The 24,567-nt window shown below is 33.1% G+C and overlaps 1 protein-coding gene across 1 annotated transcript; it reads right to left on the reverse strand.

The window, feature by feature from the left end:
• Window positions 1-19,819: 19,819 nt before the first annotated feature.
• On the reverse strand, window positions 19,820-21,884 carry LOC133198614 (uncharacterized). The gene is made up of 2 exons (XM_061334665.1): window positions 21,646-21,884; window positions 19,820-21,256 (listed from the first exon to the last, which is right to left on the reverse strand). Exons 1-2 carry the CDS (start codon window positions 21,867-21,869, stop codon window positions 20,062-20,064), a joined length of 1,419 nt encoding a protein of 472 aa, XP_061190649.1. The 5' UTR covers window positions 21,870-21,884; the 3' UTR covers window positions 19,820-20,061.
• Window positions 21,885-24,567: the final 2,683 nt, after the last annotated feature.

The raw sequence follows: 24,567 nt of genomic DNA on the forward strand, positions 1-24,567 counted from the left end.
AAATGTAAGTGGGTTTTTTTCTTTTCTTTTCTTGCAGGAAAACGATGAATATAAACAAGCCTTCAGTAATTTTCTTTCTAACATGTTATCCTTTTACAAACATTTTACCTTTAGGTAAGCAAAGCAATTCAAAAGAAAAACTGCCATGTATTAAATACACTTGACATTGTTAGATAAATTATATTTGATGTTTGGCAATATAGGGAGTGATGCCAAATGTTCCTTCTCCAGACCATGGGAGGCCGATGTAGCTGAACATTTAATACGAGCGCCTTCTACAGCACATTTTTGCAGGTACGTCTTAGTTGGATAACAATTTTACAAAAAGGACTAAGTTTGAGGTTAATACATTTGACCTTAGGTATCTCAAACAGTGATATCTTGAATATTATGTTTATGTCGAAGTGATTTGGAAGTCCCAAACACTTATTCTTTCAGTATTTTACCTCTATTGTCTCGAATCTTCGGATTTCTCGACGTTTTCTCTCCGTCCCATCGTGTTCGAAAAAACGACGTTAAATTACTTTCTAAAATTTTAAGCATAATATAATGACATATATGTTGCTAAAGTAATTTTATAAACGAGTGTATAGAACTTCTTTTAACTGAAAATTATTAAGGATAAATACATGTTGTAACATAAGCAAACTTATTTCACAAACCAGCAATATTTTTTATTGATTTGTATTCAAATAGGTAATTTGAATAATGTTTGCCAAATAAAGTGGGAGAATTTTAGTAAGAGTTTGCCACAAACTTACAAATGTGTGCAAAATTTTGGATATAATAACATAGAAAATGACGCAAAGCCGCATACCTAAGTACTAACGAGAACTTACAATTTCTTTATATTTCAAGATTTTAAGGATTTATTGTTTATGTAGTATCTGTCAAAATCTATCAAATTTTTGTTTGTATTATGTATCCTTTAAAATAGGAATTTCGAGAGGCGTTTGATTGTTACACATCCTTGCACTTTCATGAAGAAGATCTTATCCTTGATATTTAATAAAGGTGGAAAATTTGTTGTGTATGAATGTAATACATGTATATTAAAAATATAATCTAGAAATTCCTTAGTAAAAGGTGAAAAAGGAAAAACAACTCGCCAGTATTGTTGATACAGGTATTTGCAGTGTAGACAATTTGAAAACACACCTGGTAATACGTAAACATTAACAGAGCACGTGCCCGTGTTTACAATCACAGGTGTTAGACATGATGTTATGAAAAAAAGTTTTCTCCTAGAATTTTAAGATTTTGTAATTTCAGTTCATTAACCTTTTCTCCACCTGTCAATTTAAAGGGACTTTTGAGACATTTTGACATTATAAATTAACGTCTAACAGTTTTATCCAAGGAGAAAGCTAGGCTTTATGCATACCGTTTTAGGGAATTTCTAAGAGATGATAATACATGAGAATTCAGATACTTAACAACTGACCTTAGAAGAGGAAATAGAGTTAAAGGTCAAGTAAATGCAAAACGTAATGAATTTTTTGACAATTCTTAATCCTATAAGCTAAAAATGTACAATATGTTATTACAGAAAATTGGAAAATACTTACAAAAGAGCATTATACTGAAATACTTTAGCCACATGATTTTTCTTAAATTCTGCATAGAGTGATTTTAAAGGAGCTGCCAAGCAACGGAATATTTTCCAATTATCGGGCAGTACTTTTTTTTTTATTTTTGCTCATCCTAGACACATTTGTGCATTGGGTCATAATAATAAAATGGATGTACAGCAGATAAATTGTCTTAACGTTTCACCTCATTGAATACGTTCATGATCAGAGAATGGCCTTGTAGGGTATAATAAAAATACACACGGTAAGACACCAAGAGCCATAGCTGCCTTGCCGGCGACACGGCGACTCGAGAATTTAAAAGGAAATCACCCGTTTCTACTCAGAGACATTTCTGTTCAATTCAAAGCCAACATATATATACATCATTTGCGGACGTATGTTATATTTTCTTAAGTGTATGTATAACATATAAAAGTCGATTACATGCTGATTACTCTAATTTCGAGACACAAGGTTAAGAACATCTTTAACAATAAAACAAGGAGGTATGAATTTGTAAAATTTGATAAAACAGTTTACAACTCTCTTTTCCCGAGATACTTTCCAAGTGTAACGTATATATTGAAACTTTTTGAAATTGTTTTCATTATCAAATATTTTTAAAAAACATCGAAAAGAAACGCAAAAAAAAAAATCAAAAGCACATGAATGGAAAATACTGGTCTCGGAATCATGAGATTTTCAGTCCAGCGATCATACCACTGCGACACGACGACAATAATGTCCGAATGATAAATATTAGGCAAATTGAATATATATTTTTATCATTTTCAATATGAAGACTATCTTTCACCAAAATTATCTAAATGTAATGAGTTGCAGTCATACCCATATAAAATTATTCAGAAGTTGTTTTTCTGGTTACATGTAAGTGTGGTCTTTAGCAACAGTTTGTCATAGTTTAGATAGCTACCTAAGTATTTACTATATAATCCATACAAACTGAATAATTTCCATATCAATCGTATAAGGGAACTATTAATATTAAAATACTATTATAATGTAATTTGGGTTTACTAATGTATAAACTAAGATTGTATGAAAAAATATTGGTTCAAAGATGTATTTGAGAAATCACTACTACAGTAGGCGAAAATGCCGATTAAACGCACTATGGCTTATTGTAATAAAACGGGAGGTTTTCTGCTTCGAGACACATTTCCAAGGTAACAACAGTGTTACCTCTCATAATTTTGAAAGCACTCTGTCAGTGAGATGTTTTTATACTCGTCTCTAACTTTTATCCCATCATTAGCGTTTTATATGCCGTAACGGGACGATTTATTAAACGGATACATATTTTTTTTTTCATTGAGTGCTTTGAAGAAGGTTCTAAATTTCGCAGATCTGTTTCACTTTATCTGATTGCTTAACAATGATTCATTTTAAGTCTTAAGACAACTTCCTATGTAGCGCATTATCAGCAACGCGCATTACTCCGCGTTCCTGACCTTGTTTAGACCTCAAAAATCAGTATGATGTTCTCAACGATAAGCAACATTTTGTACATTGTTAAATCTTTTACCTCTTTACTAAGTTTCCATATCTTATAAATATAGGCTATTTCTGTTACGAAACAGTAAATATAACATTAAATTGATAATTTTCCCTTTCAAAATTCTGACCAGTGTAAAGCAGTCTAATCGCTAACATGTCATTGATACTAAACATACGATCACTTAATAATAATAATAATACTTTATTTTGTAGAAGGTAACCCGATTAGTGCAAGCACTAATCTTCCTCAGGGCCTTCTTTATAACACATATACAATGTATATATATACATTAAACACAAATCACAATTATGAGATAATAAAATATAAACACTATGTTACAACAGAGTAAATAAAAACATCAAATAAATAAAGGTGAGAAATACAAACAAATTTTAGCATGCGTGAGTATGATGATAGACATATAGTAAAATTATAGATATAGATCCTTACTAATTCGGGGAGCACGTTTTAGTAATTTTACTAATAAATGTACCGTTTTCTTGAAAAAGATTGTTTTTCTGAATTTCATTTTTCTCTTTATGTAATTGTATTTTTAAACCGTAATTGTTTTTGCGATAAACATTTACTTCTTTCATGTATCAATGACCTGCAGTTTAATATGTAATTGAATTCATCGCCTGTTTCATTTAAATGACATTTCTTACATAATTTAGTTTCTCTTGGTTCATTTAGCCAGCGTACACTTTCAATCGGTAAATTATGATTAACAGTACGAAATTTTCAGAAATTAATGGCATCTTTTCGGGATAGAATATCCAAGTATTTTTCATATTTTAGTTTGTCTTTGTTTATTCTGTTATTTAGAGTCTTTCATAAATTTTTAACATCCAAATTCAATTTTTTGTTTAAATTGATCAAGTAAATAAGTTTAACTTTCGATCTCAACCAATCTGGATTAAAGGTTTCACTTTGCCAAATATTTAAAAGTCCACAATTGTTTAAAATATTCAAGACATTATTTATCCAAGCAATCTTCGTCTTTTGATTTACGATATCACTCAATTTGAATAGAAGGCTTGATTTTTTTGTTTCTTTTGAAGAAACAAAATAAATGACATTGTTGACCAGCATGGTCAGTGATGTAAAATTCTAATACCCAAATACCATGCGTGGACTCCCTGCTATTCCTGCCCAAGGCGATTGAAAACTTAGCAAGGTAATTACACATTTATACACCGTATACGGCTTTTATCGGGCAGACAATAGAGGTGTTACGTGTATCTTTTTTTGCTCAAACGTATACCAAAAAAGAAATAAGATATAAAACACAAATTTCGATATTTTCAACCATATTTATATAAAAATATAATTTTATATATTTAGTAAAACTTTCTTATAATTTAAAATTAAATCCGGGAGAGAATCAATGGAGGAGAAAAATCAACGAATAATTGCTCACCTTGCTTATACGACGGGAGATAATTTCATGGAAAAAATTGTCTTTATTTGAATTTATGATTAGGTTTTTTTTAAGCGGTAAAAAAAGATGCATCAACTGACAAAGTTTGATAATTCCAAGCCAATTAGTACCTGAAATATTCAAATTAAGCCATGAAATTGCAGAAGTAGGTCACAGTGATCTACTTTTTGGTCGATACACTCTAAGGACTCATGATCCTTCAACTGACAAAGTTTGATGATTCTTAGCCAATTAGTAACTGAAATAGCTATCCAATTCCCAAAGTATGTTACGGTGACCTACTTTTTGGTTGACAAACTCCGGACACCCAACGTGCATAAACAAAGTTTGATGATTCTAAGCCAGGGTATGAAATATTTAAATTCAGCCATAAATTGCAAAAGTAGGTCAAGGTGACCTACTTTTTGGTTGACACACCCCGAGGACTCAACATCCATCAACTGACAAAGTTTGATGATCCTATGCTTCAAAGTGTCCAAAACTTTTAAAGTTTGATGATTGTAAACTTCTTAGTATCTGAAAATCTGAAATAATATCCTCTAATGTTTAGAAATGGTAAGCCATACAAAAGGCCCAAGTGCCTTGAATCGCTCTTCTCAGGGGCTGACAAATAGATTTTTTAAATACTTACCCACGGGCGAGTACATGGTCAAAATTCACTTGCCCTACCTGAATTTTTACTTGCCCCACCATAAACTATGAAAATAGGAAGACAAAAAATGATTATTACAAGTGCCCATTTCCACTTAAAACTAAGACTTATTATTTTTTCTCTTCAAAAAGTCACTTGCCCTCGGGCAAGTGGTTAATAAAAATTCACTTGCCCATTCCCAAAATTCACTAGTCCCGGGCGTCGGGCAATGGGATTTGTCAGCCCCTTTCTTCTGATAAACTGTACATCCTATCACTTCTATTTGAAGCCTCTAAGTATATTTAGATAAACCCTTGAAATTCCAAAGGTAGGTCATCATGACCTACATTTTAGATGAAACACTCTGAGAATCAAATATGACTCTAAGCCAATTAAAAATGTAAAACTTTGATCCCCAATTGCGACCCTACCCTACTCCCAGGGGTCATGATTTGATCAAACTTGAATCTACACTACCTTAGGATGATTCCATATCAATATGACTAATCATAGCTTTGCTTTTCTTGAGAAAACAGATTTTTTAAAGATTTCTTCCTATATATTCCTATGTAAAACTTTGATCCCCCATTGTGGCCCCACCCTACCCCCAGGGGTCATCATTTGAACAAATTTGAATCTACACTATATAAAGATTGTTTCCTAAAAGTTTCAACTTTTTGGGCCCAGTGGTTCTTGAGATTTAGAAAACATGCCACTAAATTTTCACTATTTCTGAATTATCTCCCCTTAAATGAGGATGTGGCCCTTCATTTGAACAAACTTGAATCCCCCTCACCTAAGGATACTTTGGGCCAAGTTTAGTTGAAATTGGCCCAGTGGTTCTGGAGAAGAAGTCGAAAATGTGAAACGTTTACAGACGGACGGAAGGACCGAAGAACTACAGACAAAATGTGATCAGAAAAGCTCACCTGAGCTTTCAGCTCAGGTGTGCTATAAAAGATTGGCCATAAAATTCAAAAAGTAGGTCAAGGTGACCTACTTTTTAGTCGACATACTCCGAGGACCAAAGATACATCAACTGACAAAGCTTGATGATCATAGGCCTTAAATTGTTCAAATTATGCCTCTAAATCATTTTGAAAAAGAATGGCCGCAAAATTTAAAAGTAGATCATCGTGACCTACTTCTGAGTCAACATGATATGAGGTCCTTAGATGCATCAACTGACATGATTTGATGATCCTAGTCCTTATATTAAGCAAAATATCAACATTTTAATAAAATGTAATTTTTGGTCAACTTTGAAGTGACCTTGAGACCAGGCCCTTTGCCCCAGGGTGATGCCTTGAACAATTTTTAATCTACAACATATCCTCATCTTTTTGTGTAAGTTTAGTGATAATCTGCCCAGTGGTTCTTGAGAAGAAGATTTGTTAGCAACCAGCGGCGATGCAACTTGTCCATTCCCCTTTAATTACAACCTTTACATCCTCCTCCATCAACAAATCTCTAGAAAATTTTATCCGTTTTTAGGTAGGAATTATGATGTGCTTCTTAATTTCGTACATTTTTGTAGTTACAAAATGTACAATATGGCAGTATATATCCCACACTTTGAATGAGATTCGACTAACATGAATCTTTGAACATCAATTCCTTGCACTGAAAACTTTCCCATGTAGTATAATTAAAAAACCATAATAAAAATAATAGGCATAGCATGGAATGCAACAAAATAACGAGGACAATCCTCTTCTTTGAAACAAAATGTTTCTCAATCGTAAAAGTTCCTAGAAAATTTATATTTTTCAAAAAAGTTGGTAATCAATATAATCTTCCATTTATTTGACTCCCTTATTTCATTCGATTATTTATTGCAGAATGATTTATTTTTTCAGTTATGTTTTTAAATAATGTGAAAAGAAAGAGCATTAGGTATGAGTCGAACTTAATCCAAAGCCTGCGGTGGGGTGACCGCCTTACCTAATTGGCTACGCAGTCTCCTTGTATTTCAAGAGAAGAGGTTAATGTCCCATTTATAAATTGCTGGTTAACTCAAAATACGACCGCTGGGTTGAAATATTTCCTTAATAACTGCCTCACCTATCTCCCTCTCTTTCTCTACTCTATAATTTTCCTTTTTTTAAACAGTTTGACAAAAGTCAGAATGAATTGTACACTACAACTTATTTCTGACATTAAATCCCCCTTACGTGCCCCTAACGCAATGCTGATAATCATGAAAGCAAAATCTACTATCCATCAGCTGAAACAAATACGATCAAAGAACGGATGTGGTAAGATATATTTATAACAAGTATATTAAAAACAAATGCATTTTTACATTTTTGAAGCATTGTTATCTTACTTAATGGAAAAGGCTCATTCTTTCGAAATATTTGTTCATAATGGAATAAATATTCCGTCACTATAACTTCGACGACTGTCTTATTTCTGAACACATTTAGTCATGCCAATTACAAATATTGTTATTATTTTGCAGAAAATTCAAGTGGTGCAAATTTAGTCCAGTCAAATTGTCATAAACCCTAAACAAATTGCAACAGAATTTGTTTCTTTATTTATAATTAGTAAATTGTATTATAATCAACATATAAAAACTCTAGAAAAATATATAAAGGCAAAAGATGTCTTTTTCAGAAATAAATATTTACTCTTCTGATAAAATATGTATTGCAGAAATGTGCTACCATATGAACCAAGGGAGACAATTTTAACCACTGTAAACAAACCACTTTTCTTCTTAAACAAGCATAATAAAATTTATAATTCATTTTGTATACATGGTTAGGTTTAAATTTCACCAATGCACTGAAGATATAAGATCTGAGAATCTTATATATGTCTAAACTTAACGATATAATGTTGAAATCTTAGTATATTACCTGTATCACAATTTTTAAGCATGTAGGAACCTTTCTATCAAAATATGGGTCTATGAATCACAGGAAATTATTTATTAATCATGTATTTCTGTAAAAATTCAATCTTCCAATTAATAACTCATGCACATATATAAATTAGTGTTTACTTCTCTTTTATTAGATATTGGAAACATTAGGGGAAATAATCTATGGAAAGTTGTTAGTGGTATTATTGCAACATAAAAATATTTTATTATCTAAAAGTTATATTTTGGTGTATGACCTTGTTTAAAGATTTTTTTCATTAGAATGTTGATTAGATTAGTGAGATCTACTTTGCTATTTAAAAAAATTTAGATTTGGGCCATCTTTAAAAAACTGTTTGGTTGCCCTCTCCCAACTGACTGACTAAAAATGGCCTGACTCAAAACTTTTTTTTTTACATTCCAGGACATCATATTTATTTTATTCCTCTTATGCTGTCAACAAATATGTTGAAATTGCCTAGAAAAAAGATTTTCCCACCTACCTACCGACTTAATAATAATTTTACCCTGATTCAGGAGAGGACAAACAAACAATATTTTAAAGATGGCCTTATTCTTGATTTTTTTTTTGGGTGTGTGCATATTCACTATAATGATGCTTATTATGTACCTCAGTATATTTTATTGTAATTTGTAAACATATTTCTTAAACATTATATTTGTGTCACTTTGATTCACATTTCGCTTCTAGTTTGTTCTTAACATAACCCCGGATCCAAGTAGGGTCACATGAGGGATTTAATTTTACAGGAAGTCTTTGAAATAAGCCGCATTGTGGAATTTTTGTTTTTTTTAAAACACATCCTATTATGTAATAGATTTGTGCATTTCAGCTTTTCAAAAACTACACAACATTATCGACTTATTTTCCAAGTAGCATCCCAAATTCACCTGCATATTTAAGAAGTTTTTTTAAATACTACTAGCTGAAATCCCGCGCAAGCGCGGGGGATTGAATGTATACCACTACCGACAGAAAATATATAGTAAATTCTACTGACAGCCTACAGGCTTATAGCAGGAAGAAATACTGTTCAAAATCCCGCACGAAGTAGATGTACGTCTCCAGCCCCCCCCCCCCCCTTTTAGTAAAAACTTGAAAAATAACAAACTTGAAAACCTTTTATACTATGTTATACATGTAGATATTGTACTTCAGATGCTCTTATTTCATTTCCGTCATGGATAAAAGCACAGCGAATATGCACATTTTACTGATAAATTGAAGGGGGGGGGGTAAAATTCACAGGTACTTGGGTCTTGGTTTATAAATATGTATGTACCTTATTGATATGTAAAAAAAATATATATACTTTACTTTGTTTAGCTTTTAAGCCTTATGAGTAGGCCGAGTTTTTGATACAAAAGAGCATTCAGAAAAAAACTGAAATGTATTGATAAAGCACAAAATTCTACAGCTTTAATTGTATTTGAACAATTTCTTATTCATTAATTTTCTATTTTCATGTAAGCAAGTTTATAACGAAGTACAAATTGTACTTCGGGTTCGTTGCCACGATGCTTTCAGTGAGGAATATATACAAATTTTACCGATAAATTTATTAGGAAAACCTACCACATACTGTATATGTAATAGTCTTTCGATATATATAAATATGTTCACAACTTAAAGTGTTATCAATGATTTACCAGTATTTCAATGACCATTCACACAAAAGCTTTTTTTATGTTCAAGCAGCTAAAATCGCCTCTTTTTTTTAATCGGGCTCGATGCTATAGGATGTTCTAGAAGCTTCCGTCAATATTAAGATCGGTGAATTACGAAAATAATTTGCACATTTCCCTTTGTAATCGGCAATTACATCTTATTTCTTTTATATCATTTAAATTAAGTTTTGATTGAATTATTCAGTGATGACGTTTTATGAAACAAATGAACAATTGCTTTTCGGAGTTTATTTGCAAAATTTATTAATTTATAAGTATAGATTTTCCTATCACGATAAGTGAAATCTATCACTTAAAAGAGCATAGAACATGATCAGATAGGTAATTTAATTGTCATAAAAATGACTCTAAGCCTCTAAAAGCAGCGCTAGTGAAGACTGGTTGATTGTAATTTGTTTTACGCCCCGTTCGAGAACTTTTCACTTAGAGAGAAACGTCACCATATACCGGCAAAGGGCTTGAAATTTAAACCCTTACTCATTATAAATTATATATAATACAAAAAATAGCAATTCGAATACTATTGAGGTTGACATTTAGGTATTCTGTGGCACCTTCAGTGGATTTTTACGATTTTTCTTTTATTTCTTTAACCTTTCAAATAAAACCAATGGGGAAAAAATCTGACTTTTAAGATTTAGTTCAAGTGTTACGTATCCATAGGTATGACGTGTTTCACATGGATGTCCTATGCATGCATTGCTATAAAGGGAGATACATGTATGTCGGGAAGGGGGGGGGGGGCTCACCCCCCTCCCCCTGAGATTTTCAAGAGTTAAAATGTTCTATGTAAAAGTAACAAAGACATGTCCATGAACCCATTTCCCCAGAACAAATATTAAAATGGCAACAAGTCATGTGCATTATGAACCCATTCCCCAGGACACTTATTTAAAAGGCAAGAAGTAATGTGCATTATGAAAAAAGACCCCCCCCCCCCCCCGCTCCCCTGAAAAAAGGTTTTCAAGTTTGAGGTAATTACTTTTATTTATTTATTTTTCTTTCTTTTTACTTATTTGTTTATTTATTTATCTATATTTGATTGTTAGAAAAATTCCGAGACTTGACATCTGTGATATTTGATATGACCCCCCCCCCCCCTTCCTCCCCCGATAAAAATTCCTGACATGTGTCATGTGTGTGCTTAATTGTCCACTAAATATATATATATATTTTTAAATTATCTTAACTAATAAAACTTGTCATTCCTACTATGGCTACACATTCTTTGTCCCTGCACAAAGACATACTGAGGAATTGTAAAAATTTTATTTTCAATTATGTCCGTTGCCATGGGAACAGGAATCCATAGCAATTAATGAACTAATTACCAGTTTCAGTTTGCAGATGCATTTCTGCATGACCTACCAAGAAAATTCAAGATCATATAGATGGCAAAACTTTTTTTTATGCATATATAGAATGTCTTTTTTAACAGTGATTTATCGGCATTTTTGAACAAAATCGTTTTTTTTTTTTTTGGAAAACTGAAAAAAAATGATGTTTGGACAAATATATTCTTCTAGAGTTTTGATATATCAAAAGGCACATTATAAATAACAAAATTCTACTGGAATAATTTCTGTTGCAATTTGTTTAAGGTTAGGGTGTTTTAGGGCTAGATTGACTGGACTAATTGGCGAGCTATGAACCTTTTGACGATTAATTTAGGACTATCAATTTCTGTACTTCTGATGAAAGTCAGAATGCAAACATGACTTTGAAATAAAAAAGTTTTTTTTTTTAATTCTGCATTCCAATGTCCCAATTGTTTGATTTTTCCGCTCAAGGTACTCTCAGCCTTCAAACAATGGATATCGTTTTCAGTGTACCTGTAAATGTTTTCTTTTACCAAATAAAAAAAAATACAAAAAGCAAATAAATATTAGCAAACTTCCCCTAACTAGAATGTCCCAAGGAACGCATGTGTTGCCCGCTATAGCATCATTTAAGACAAATATATGCAGTATCCACACGTAATCAGAAAGCCAGAACAGTAGCTCAAAAGTTAATAGATATAATACATGCAGTTAGCGTTTGGGAACTCTCATATTTAGGGAAATGTGTAGAATACTTGGGTTTGAGAAAACCCGAACCTCGCCATATTGACATAAATCAGACTTGGCAAAGCGCATAAACAGAACTCATATAAGATATGCTAGCATTTGTCTCCAAAAATCGAAAAGATTGGGATGAACATTTATCCTTACTCCTGTAAGCTTATGCCCCCCCCCCCCCCCCCCCAAGCATGAGGCGACTGGTGTAAGTCCATGTGAGACGATGTTTGGTAGGCATGTTTCATTCCAAGATGATTTAGCATTGTGAAAGCTACAATCTGAAAATGCATTAGAAATAACAGAATATGCTTATAAGTTGTCTCAAACTATGGATAAAATACATGAGTATGCTAGGGATAAAATAAAATTTAGATAAAATTAAGGGAAAAAATCAAAAAATAAAATGTTCAAAAAAAACAAAGGGAGGTATTGTATGGTACTCTACCAATAATATTTAAAAATTGGATCATCTCAGCTCCATTCTCATCGGCAAGGACCTTACATAATTCTGAAAAGAATCGATGATGTATACAAAATAAGAAAAAAAAGAAGCAAATCCAAGGTTGTACACTTCAATCTCTTGAAGCCTAACAAAGGAGTTAATAAACCCAATATGTAATATGGGGTATGACCAGAAATATATTTAGCCTAGTGTATATTAAATAGTTTATCATTTATCTTAAATTTTATTTAGTCATTTTCTGCAGTTTTATTTATTCCCAGATTCGGTATTTTGGGACACAATCACACAATAAGGGGAAAGGTATCCCTAAATCACTTTAAAGGTACAGAGATCTATATGTGGTTTATGCGAGGAGGGTAGTATTCATCAAGCAGAGCTGTTGTCGAAGACAAATGATTGTCATGCACTAGCGCTTTGTCTTCAGATGTTCTACCTGTGGTTAGTCCGAAATATCTGACGTTTTCCTGGCTTTTTCACTATTTTCACATTTTACGTGCCAGGAAAACGTCAGAACCGGCGCCATTACGAAAACTGGGATTTTCGTCGTCTCCAATCGGAGTTGATTTTCGATACCTGGGGACCGAATTGAATGCCGTTTTCAGAATTTATCAATAGCACAATGCTTCTAGTACTCACCAATATCGATGAAAAGAAAACATTACTCATCATTTCGATATAGAACTTGAAAGATTTTAAAATGCATAAAATGAAAACAAATCTCGACAGTCAGAGTCAGATAAAATGTGTTCATCAGATTGTATATTTTATAAACAAACTATAAAAACGATGTTGGTGAGTACTAAAAGCATTGTACTATTGATAAATTGTGAGTTTAACATTTCATTTGCTTTGCAAGTATCGAAAATCAACCCGAGATCGAATGACGCCTCTGGTTGGAGGCGGCGAATTCCCAGTTTTCGTAATGGCCCCGGTTCTGACGTAAAATATCAAAATTGTGGGGAAAAAAAGCCAGGAAAACGTCAGATATTTCGGACTAACCTGTGGTATGATACTTGGCCGAAAAGATCAAAAGCACGGTTGAGAGGGCGAGACCCTAAAGAGGGTGGCAAAAACGATTTTAACACTATGGAGGAGTAGACGGAGTTCGAGGCGAATCAGAGAGGGAGGGGGAAGGCTTGTTGAACCGTAAATGAAAGATCTGTCCCTTGTCTTTAGTGAGCAGTCATCAATCCCGTCCAGGTCAAGAGAAGAGCGCGATTCACAAAATCTTATTTATAGGTTTCCATTCCACCACCCTTGTCTCTAGTGAGAAACCCCTCCCCGATACCACTAGCTAAGAATCCCCTTACGTCTGCAGGTACATTTAGCAACAGCAAAGCCCAGCCCAGCAAAACACCTGTTTTCACCAATAAAACATCAGAGAAAAGCCAGTATATACAAACATCATAGACAAGCCAGTCAACACAAGACACAGCAACTCGGGTAAGGCACACTATCTTAAATTCGAGCATTAACAGTTTTACGGGAATGTACAGTTGAAACTTCCCGGAATACGTTGAGGCCACAAAAAAATTGCATCATAATATGCCGACGTCACAAAGGTGGCGAACCTTTCTTGTTTTTTTGCTTATAAAGAAGCACATGGAGTCATTTCTAGATTGCAAAGATGGAAACTCAATGACTCTGAAACAAGACATTTGAGCAACGTTTAAGACCAAAATTTGCAAGAATACGTGTTAAAAACAAACACACGGGACAATTTCGCCTGGGTAAGCTTTAATTGTTACATGTAACTTGTTTTGTAGGTTACCTAAGTGATATCTGCCTATATTTTTCATCCACAGTAATTGTAGATTTGAAAATATGAATAAAGTTAATTAATATTGTAAGTTATTTTTGCTTTATTTAAAGATAGAATATTCTATATATATATATATATATATATATATATATATATATATATATATATATATATATATATATATATTTCAATTTTATTTATTTCTTTAAGTGCGCAATTCAATTTTCTTTAAAACAAAAGGTATAATATACAGTCTTTAGAGATTAGTATTTCGTCTATAATAAACATAAAATGTCTGAAAAACATATTTTTAAATTTTTATCTTGTTTTGTATACTATTTAAATATTAAAAAAAGAAAAATAAAATCAATGAAATACAGTTAATAATTCAAAATTATTAGGCTTCTCTAAGTTCTCCAGGGTTCTCTGTTTAGTAGGACCCCCTTGCTGATGTATGTAAAACCGTTCTATTTCACAATCACCAGAGAAAATAAAAAAAAACTCTGACATTTTGCTTGGGTATTGTTGGGAGGTAATTGACAGCGTTGGCCAGTAATGTCTTGAAGGTTAAAACAACCTTTGTTGTCCAGATACAGTAATGATGAGGGATCTTCTTCAAGGCCTCCATTAATAAAAGTGCAAATAAAATGTACTTCTTTTTTTCTATCAATAAGTGATAAATTAAAAATAAATACTTGAATCTAAATAAATAAAGTAATACATATAATGTAACGTAACCCAATGACATTTTAATGATGTATATTGATATGTGTAAATGTAAGACCAGTAAGAAAGGTGAGATTGGTTTATCTTACCAGAGGCATCTTTGTTGATCGATTTGGAAAATCTAGCATGTTTGCTAGTCTATTTCCCGTACAGGAAGATAAGGATATATATATATATATATATATATATATATATATATATATATATATATATATATATATATATATATATCCACACGGAGATTCTCCATTACTGTACGTAATTTTTAACTGGAATTACTGGAGTATTTACACTCATGATGAGTCCACTCCATAAAGAAAAAGGTGTAATATTGTTGCCAAATGATAAAACAGTTTTAAAGTTCAGAATTTTTTATAAGTCCAAGGTTAAAATCCCGACAGTCTAATCTTTTTTTCTTGAAATATTCAACAAAGCAAGGCTTGTAATCGTTAAATACACGTATACTTCCACATAAAATATTTTTGTGCTTCCCAGACACCTTAAAGCTGACATGAACTCTTAAATATGTGATATTTTCATCCTTGTACGACTTATTTCATTCCCGTACTCCCTTTTCCGCCATATTTCTTTTATATTCACCCCCGTGGGGATCCGGGGTGACAAGAATAGGTCCCTGGCACCCCCTTGCCTGTCGTAAAAGGCGACTAAATGGGGCGACCTGTTGGCCGTGAGTTGCGACCCGTGTTGGTAGAGAAGGGGATCCTGGTGGCTGAGGTCTGCAGGTGCTGGGTGTAATGCACCTGTCTGACCAACATTCCACTTTGGCCCCATATTCATCTAGACGGGAGGTCAACTTTGGCCCGACTTGATCAATCCGCTGGTCACGCCGAGCTTATAATATCTATATGCCTCTAGTATTGATGTTTTTGCAATGTCCTATTCAACAATTGTTTACATTTTTTGCAACTTACCAATACGCCGACGTTTCCATATTGATATTTAAATTAAGCGGTGGCTTAGGGTCAATCAGGCATATCATGTCTGAGTATAGTTTCTTTGTATCCTCTTGGTGTCGGTCTTACTGTATGTCCGTTTGACTAGATATCGCCCTTGTTGGCGCTCCGAGGCGGGCGGGGAGCAAGGATTCTGAACTTCCTTCATATAACCATGGCTTCTTCTAAAAAACGTTCTTACCCATCAGATTTAGACTCGTTCAATGATGAGCAATTAAAAACTGTTGCGGAACACTGGCCCCGCTTCATCACACTTGAAGCACAGTTATCAGATCAGCAAAAAAATCCTTTAACAAAAATATCGCCTTTTATTATACAAAAAGGCATACAAGGAATTATTGGTACGCCCAAATCTGTGAAAAAGTTGAAATCTGGAGCTCTACTTATTGAAGTAAGCAAGAAACAACATTCAGTTTCATTGTTGGCTCTTAAAATGTTGGCAGATATTCCGGTACTCGGAAAAGTTCACAGTGGACTAAACCAGAGTAAAGGTCTCGTGTTTGACAGGGATCACGACCTGGAAGATATTCCTGAACAGGAAATCCAACATGAATTGGTATCCCAGGGAGTGATCTCTGTTAAACGGTTCACAAAAAAGCGTAATGAAATGATTGAACCTACAAACACTTACCTTTTGACATTTGCTATGCCGACTCTCCCAACTAATATAAAAGTGAGACTGTACCAAATGAAAATTGAAACATTTATACCCAACCCTTTGCGTTGCTTTAAATGCCAGCGATTTGGGCATGGGCAAATGAATTGTAAAGGCTCGGAAATGCTTCAGGTGTGGTAAGGAGGGGCATGACGGCAAAACTTGTCAGAATGACCCAAAGTGTAAAAACTGCAAGGGATAACACATGGCGTCTTCAAAACAATGCCCATTGTGGAAAAAAGAAAAGGAAATACAGAAAGTTAAAGTAGAAAAACGAATACCTTATCCAGATGCAAAAAAACTAGTTAACATGTATAGTGTTCCGACACCTAAACTGACATCATATGCAACAGTTCTGAAAACATCCTCATTGAGGGATATGTCCACCACAGGTCTGCGAGAATGATATTCTCCAACAGACCTCTTCTTCAAAGGTGTCTTTGTCATCTATTGACAAAGGTAAAACGAAAACAATGCCTGCTTCTGTGGGTCCTGCAGCTGCGGCTGCGCCAAAACCTATAGCTGCGGCTGTATCCAGGCCTGCAGCTACTTCTAGACCATCGAATACACGTCTCCTTCCAAAAAAACAGTTGAGTGATCGGATACCAAAGGGTACAGCAGACCCCGTTGCTTTACATAATAATTTCGGGGTCCTTGAAGAAATGGATTTTACTACATCACATTCATCTTCTTCAAAAGACCGAAACCTTTTTCGAAAAAAGAATAATGGGAGGATATCCCCTATCACCCACAATAAATAAAAATTATTCAGTGGAATTGTCGAGGTTTTACAGTTGATTTTAACGAATTATATTTACTTATTAGGGACCATTGCCCAGTAGCAATATGTCTTCAAGAAACACATCTAAAAGAAACCGATAAGATAAGTGTTAAAACTATATTATGTATAACCATTTTGCTCCGACTGAAAGCCTCTGGTAGTTCTTCTTTAGCAATACATAAATATACTTAATATAGCCATAACTTTTATATTTTTTATGAAATGCTTTGAAACTCAAAACATAAAGATACATTAGTAGTGTAGACAAGATGACATGGTCAAACTAGCATGAACACATGCACATGCGCTTCGCTCTGATTTGCTGAAACATAAATCTCAATATCTTCCTTGTTTTTTTGACAAAATCTTTTGAAAATTAAGATGTAAGCATGTACTATAAGGTTTTACAACATGTTATATACGGAAATGCATGCACGCGAGCTGATATCTAATTAATATTCATATTGCTGTAACTTTTTGTTTTTAGTAAAATTCTTTGAAATCTAAATGGAGCTTTTTATTTTGGCATTCTATCAGATTTTGTAGATGTATATGGTAAATTTTTAAATCACGTGCTTGCACGTGTAATTAAATCTGATTTGCTTATACTCGCTGTGCTATATTTGCATTGTTATTTCTTCAAAAAACTTTTGAAAATAAGTTGTCAAAGTCTATTATACAAAGGTTTTGCTTAATATAGGGAATGGGGCCCCAAAGGGAGTAGGAGGAGTAACGGAGACCGTTACAATTAGAACTAGTTAATTGTATGTTTTTAACGTCACATTCCAGATTTTTTCGTGTAGAATGGCAAACAATAGTCGGTTATCTCCTGCTGCTGATCGCTAGACGGCAGCAGTGTTCCCGGTCCAGCATCATTTGTTTACATCAAGCAGCGATGGCGTGTTCAAGCACAAAGTATGCAAATATGACCATCAAAGACCTTAAAGATGAATTAAAAAAAAGAAATGCGCGACTTTCTGGTCGTAAAAAAGAATTAGTTGAAAGGTATATATAATTATTATTATTCCCCGATCGGTAAATTAACGGCATTTTGTATAGAGTAAAGAGGTCAATACACATGTACATAAGTATATGTACAACATGCTTTACGCTGAAATTAGAGTAAGTTTAGGGGAAAGTTATCAATATTTTTAGAACTTTTACTAAATATAATTTTTTTTTCAAGACTACTTATAAACTGCGTCTAAAAACACGTGTATACATATTAATATACAATGTCGGTGTTTACGGTGCAGTGTGTACACACGCATGTTATACAATAATAAACACGGCCGTTCTGTTAAAAACAAATGGATAGAGAAATGCTTAAGTTGATCATTTTACCTTTGTTTTAGACTAATTGCCTAAACCAGAATTTTGGACAGACAGAAGATTTAGAGCCCGAATTTAGGATGACGTTTCCTGACCCATTATCGTACTTTGATGTAAATGCCGACTCTACGTTTTCTGGTACTACACTTGAGAAACTGACAAGTTACCTTGCCAAATTTGATAAGCAATTAGACAATAAAGTAAAGCGGTTATATAATGAACGAACAATTCGGTATTTCAAAATATCCTATGATAATGATTTAACTTATGTTGCCTCTAGTTGCTATGCTGAATACAGGAAAGGAATTTCATACGAGATTGATTTGTTACTTGACAAAAGTGGGTCTATAATGGAGGGACCTAGTGCTCACTGCAAGCATGTATGCGCTGTGATATATGCCTCTATCATGTTCAAAGAGTTCAGAAACATAAAGGTTGAAGAGACATGTACACAAAAACTGCAGAGTTTTCACAAGTGCAAGAGGTTCCTCGGTAGTCCAATAAAGTCACAAAACATCAGCATGCCAGGTGCAGACGAGTTTACCAATATGGACTTTGATCCAAGACCAGATCACCTTAGAAATGCTCCCAGCTACAATGATTATTTTAGAAACCTTTGTTTAAATTTTTCAGGCATATCCAATATGCCTATATTTCAACTCTTTGAACCTGCTAATGCATATGCTGTTGCACATGACCATAATTATTTGAAGCTTACACCTCAAGATAACTTTCTTGAAAGAATTGGCCTACTTAATATTACTCAGGAAAGAATTAATGCTATAGAGTAAAGGACTAGGGGTCAGGCAAATAACTCTGCATGGAAAAATGAAAGAACATTGCGGTTACCATCATCAATGTATGGTAGAATTTGCAAAGCTACAGAGTGCACAGATATGATAAAGCTGGCCAATTCTTTAACAGTTGTGTCAGAGATTAAAGCAGCCACTTTGGAACACGGTAGAAGACACGAGAATACTGCTTTGCAAAGATACATGGAAGATACTGGACTCAGAGTCAATCCTTGTGGACTTTTTGTGTCATTTGATTTCCCACACTTAGCTTCGTCGCCAGATGGGGTTGTTTCAAATAATTTAATTGTTGAAGTTAAGTGTCCCTATACATCTAGAGATAAACCAATAAATGTTAAAACTGTGCCATATCTTAAGAATGATGAAAATGAAACATACTTCTTGGATGATAAACATGACTACTTTTATCAAATTCAGGGCCAAATGCTATGTACTGGAGCAAAAGAATGTACACTCATTGTCTGTCATGCTGACAATTTGAAAATCAATGACATAAAATATGTATCAGTTTCCAGAGATGAAGCTTTTATTTTGGACATGATTGACAAGTTAAACAACTTCTATTATGTGTATTTCAAACCTGCATTACTTGTTAAACATTTTTACAGACCATTCAATAAGTAAACTTATTACATATTAAACTGCTATCTGAATTTGTTATTCTTTAAATTATACAAAACATTGCTTCTCAAGATGTTATGAGCAAAATGTATTACAGGATTTGAAAACTTGACAACATATGCACTAAGCCTTTAAGCATCCTTAGGAATGATGCATGTTCTAAAATTACACAACATGTAACAACAAAAAGTGATATGAGATGATATTTTTGTCTCTATGCTATTCAATGGAATGGTAAGAATTTTATAAGTTTTTCCTAGACCAATTATTCTCTCAATGTGTACTCTTTTACTAGAAATCTTCCTATCCCTAAGAAGAATTTTTCCACTCATTCTATTTCTTTTTCTGAAAAAAGTTGAAATATTTACAGTGACATCCATCCGTGCAAAAAGATCTTGAACGTTAAAACCCTTATCAGCCATTACGCTGTCTTTAGGATCACATAGGTTCACTAGCTTACATCTCTCTACAATCTGCCTATCACTTGTACTACCTCCATAAGCATTTGATATAAAACTAACTAATCCACCTGATGTTGAGCCAACAAGTATCTTAATAGTGTTTCGATTTTTGTATAATGAGAATGTAGCCTGCTGTGCCCTTGGAGCCTTAGGCTTTTTGATTGGACATTTTGTGCCATCAACAATAATTCTAGTTGTAGGAAATTTTGCTTTAAAATCAGAAGGAGCAAAGTATTTGACTAAACTACGAGATGGCCAAATATTAACTTCTTGCCATTGCTTTGACATGAAAATTATCCATGTGTTAACAATATTTTTAACAGTTGACTCAGACACTGAAAAAAATCTGGACAATTCAAAATTGGTTAAATAACGCCTAAGTTTCATCAAAGTCATGAAAAACTGGTTTTCAACAGAAATAGTTTGATTGTCTACTTGAAAAAAAATGTATTTTAAACAATAAGCAGATGGACCTAATGTCCGAAGAACAAATAAAAACTTACAATAAGTTTCTAGACCAGTGTAAAAATGCATCCCTACATTGTCATTCACAAAATTCTCCACATCAAACATTGGTTTATTTTGGGTTTGGGTTGCTTTCCCAAAAGATTCTTGCTTAGACATAATATCACTTTCCCTATCTTCACAAATATTTACTTCAGAAATAACAATAACTTCTTCTTGCATTTCTATATTTGCATCATCATCTTTACTAAAGCATTCCTCTAAATTTTTCCTACAACTGTTTTCAACCTTGGATCTCGCCCTTTCTCGTTCAGCAGCTCTTTCTTTTCTGTTAGAAGAAGATTCTGACTCTTGGTTTGTCCAGGGGAAAATGCTGGGCACAGCTGATAATCGCAGTCGTCTTATTGATGTTTTTTCCCTAAAAAATGCAGTATCAATTAAGAAAACACGATACGATAATGTGTGTGACAACATATAAAATCAATTTAAATCATAGTATATATGTCTCTGGTATCTTTGATGAAAATATATTATAATGATTATGCAATGCCTACATTACCGTGATTACGACCTTTAAGTTTATAAATGATTTTTTAATTGCAGAAAAACATATCAGATAATTAAAATGCGTGAAACAACACACATCTGGCTGATTTTACTTCATTTTAATAATATTGTATAGCGCTAGCACTAGGCTAGTGTCGTGTTGAGCACATACGTAAAATACCCCTGTTGCCCTGCAATTAAATTGTCTTATTTAAATATTCGATAATTTCATTCTTTTAAAGCAAAATAATGCGCTCGTTACCGTGTATCGTCTCCTGCACATAGTCGTTAGCAGTAAAGTGTTCCTTACAGACGACTGCTGTCTTCGATGGGACCCATGTTTTCATCGTATGCTGATCCAATCGCCTCACAGCATTAATCCATAATTTCCGACGATCTGGATTCGCAGGGAATTCATGTCCTCCCCTAACATGACAACCAGGAACTGAGCAGCAAGTTGCAGGCATTTTAAAGGGACAAATTAAACGCTCATTAACTAGAATTCGCTATGTTTACACTGACACCGGAAATCGTGAAGGACCGGGTAATACGGCGCCACCTGGACAGGACCGATAACTCACTATTCTTTGCCATTAATTTAATTTTCAGATAGGGATTTTAATAATTTTGATAACCTTTCAACCCATAAAATAAAATAAAAAAAGAAATAACAAAAATTAATATTAGATGGAACATGGTGACTCACCCGAATCATAAGGAAAATATTGCAGCTCTTGCTGCCTCATTTACATTGATCATATTTATTTTGTTCTGCTTCTAAGGAACGTAAAGCAATTGTTTGATACAAAAAGTTTTGATTTAAATTAAGACATAATATACAAAAAGTTAACGAATGTGACACGTGTTAATTATTTATTCTTCCGGGTTTTCATGAAAACAGTCTTTGAAAACATAAAGATCTGTTGGTATCATTAATGTCAATTAAAAGATCACTTACCTTGATATTAACAGCTTAATTATTGCATGGTTATTAATTGACAATTTCAGTTCGATTCAATTCATTTATTCAAAACCATGTAAATGGTACATGAGGTGCATGAACATATAAAACATATAAAACATATATACATATAATACAGTGGGTCAAGCAAAAGGTGAGATTAGTTAAGCTAGCTAGGGAGAACACAGTTTAAAATAAAAAAAAAAAAAAGAAAACAACCATTGTCTTATATGGAATAAATTAAAGCAAGAATTGATAATAAAGCTTATATATGTCTCTTCATGGGAAAATGATTGAGAGTTTAATTGAGAGTACTTAAGCTTGATAGTTCAGCATTGAAATAGAGTGGTATACATTGTACACTAACAAATTTCAACCACTGTGTCAATGTGGTCAAAGAAGACTTACATAGGTAGTTCCCAACAGATAAGATTGATAGTATATATAGAATCTAACTTACAAAATTATGGTACGAAAATAACGACAATCAGTGTGCAAAAAAGATTTTTATCATAACCTTGACTAACAAATAAATAATAAAAATGACTTCTTAAAAGATATATTTTAGATAGACATTTTGGAATAGTATTCTATTCACACATGGGAATCTTGATGTGTTGGGACAAAATATTTGTCTCCAAAGTATTGTGAATTTAGTTAAAACCACTTTTTTTCATTTAAGCAAAATAAGGTGCCATTTTAATGATTTATTGAAGATTTTAACTTTTCAGCAAAAGGAATTTTTAAAGTTCTAATTATTGCCCTTCATACTATTTCGATTTCACCAAATTCTTAACAATGTCGATGGTTAAATAATCGACGTGAATTACATAATTTGAAACATATTTAAGATCATTTTAAATTTGTTAAATTTTAAGTTTTCTTGTAATAGTTTTCGTAAATTTCAATTAATAAATGCACTGGGAGAGGGAAAATTGAAATATGGATATCGTCTTGAGAAAAAGAAAATACCACCGATGTTGAAAATGTATGTGCAACTTGAAAGTTTGATTTTGTTTAAACTGTGAAGCTTAAAATGATGATAAAGAAAGTGTCGTCACAGCCACATGAAAAATACAGTTTGTTCATATGGGTCCTGCTTTATGCTCTCAAATCTTTTTTAAGGATATATGAAACTTGATTTATTAAATATATTTTAAATAAGATAGAAAGGAAATACTATCCCTCACAAATAAGGTAATTTAAGTTATGTTATTCTACCTCCCATCACCTCTTGTGTTGATTGCATACAAGTAAATCATGTAAGTGCCCCTAACACCATACCTATGACCATTAGTAAGGTTTTCTAATCTAATATCAAGTCCGTACCTCCGTACATAACACACATTTAAATGTCAAAGTAAGCCGTCGAGTGTAAAAGTCAGTGCTTCTCGCAAAAGTCCATTAGTATGATGGTAAATATTTTCTAGAATTCTAACTTTCACAAAGACATGTAGAGGGTCTGATTTTATATTTGATGTGACGTTTTGTGATAAAGAATTTGATATATTTTATTATGGAGACTATTGCCATATTGTTTGAGTATGTATACCACATGTGATACTAAATTGTCTGAGATTCAACACCTGTTAATAGGAAACTATATTATTTTTCTGTACTGAAGGAACTACATTCGCTTTTGGACTCGATGTAATTGTAAGTTGAGTACACCGTTATGTAACCTTTTGAGATCTGGGTGGAAGAGAACTGTATACGTTAACTCTGTCAACTTTTCTGTGCCATTGATCCCAATATGTGGAGTCTTTAATCCTGAGAAAGTTGAATGTATGATCATATGAATTTAAAGTAAAAAATGACGAGTAAAGTATTACTGTGAAAATATATGTTATTCTTCTTTTATATGATAATTGTATTATTGTTTTTACATTGAAAAAAAAAAAATCAATTTATCCTTAATACGAACAATCCAATGCAAGTTTACCTTACCTACAATATTAAAAAGAAATAAAATTTCCTAAACTTTGTTTCATCTGTTCGTTTTTCTTCAGCAAGCGACGTTCTTCTATTTAGATTTCATTTTAATAGCCATTCTCTGTAAGCATTTAAACTCTTATATAGGGAGTGTGGCACGCTATGTCTTAGATTTTTATGAAACTTGGCACACATTCCTATATTGATGTATGAAACTAAAATTCATAATAAAATGGTTGCTATGGTCAATGGTTACCATGGCAACCAACATA

The sequence above is a fragment of the Saccostrea echinata genome, unplaced genomic scaffold (assembly GCF_033153115.1).
Source record: "Saccostrea echinata isolate AGI-Se365-2 ecotype Australia unplaced genomic scaffold, CSIRO_AGI_Sech_v1 ptg000033l, whole genome shotgun sequence".
NCBI lineage: Eukaryota > Metazoa > Mollusca > Bivalvia > Ostreida > Ostreidae > Saccostrea > Saccostrea echinata.

Coding starts and splice junctions, on each gene's coding strand:
- LOC133198614 (XM_061334665.1), bottom strand. CDS start 21,869: ATGCCTGCAACTTGCTGCTCAGTTCCTGGTTGTCATGTTAGGGGAGGA. Junction 21,257..21,645: donor GGTAACGAGCGCATTATTTT/GCTTTAAAAGAA, acceptor AACATCAATAAG/ACGACTGCGATTATCAGCTG.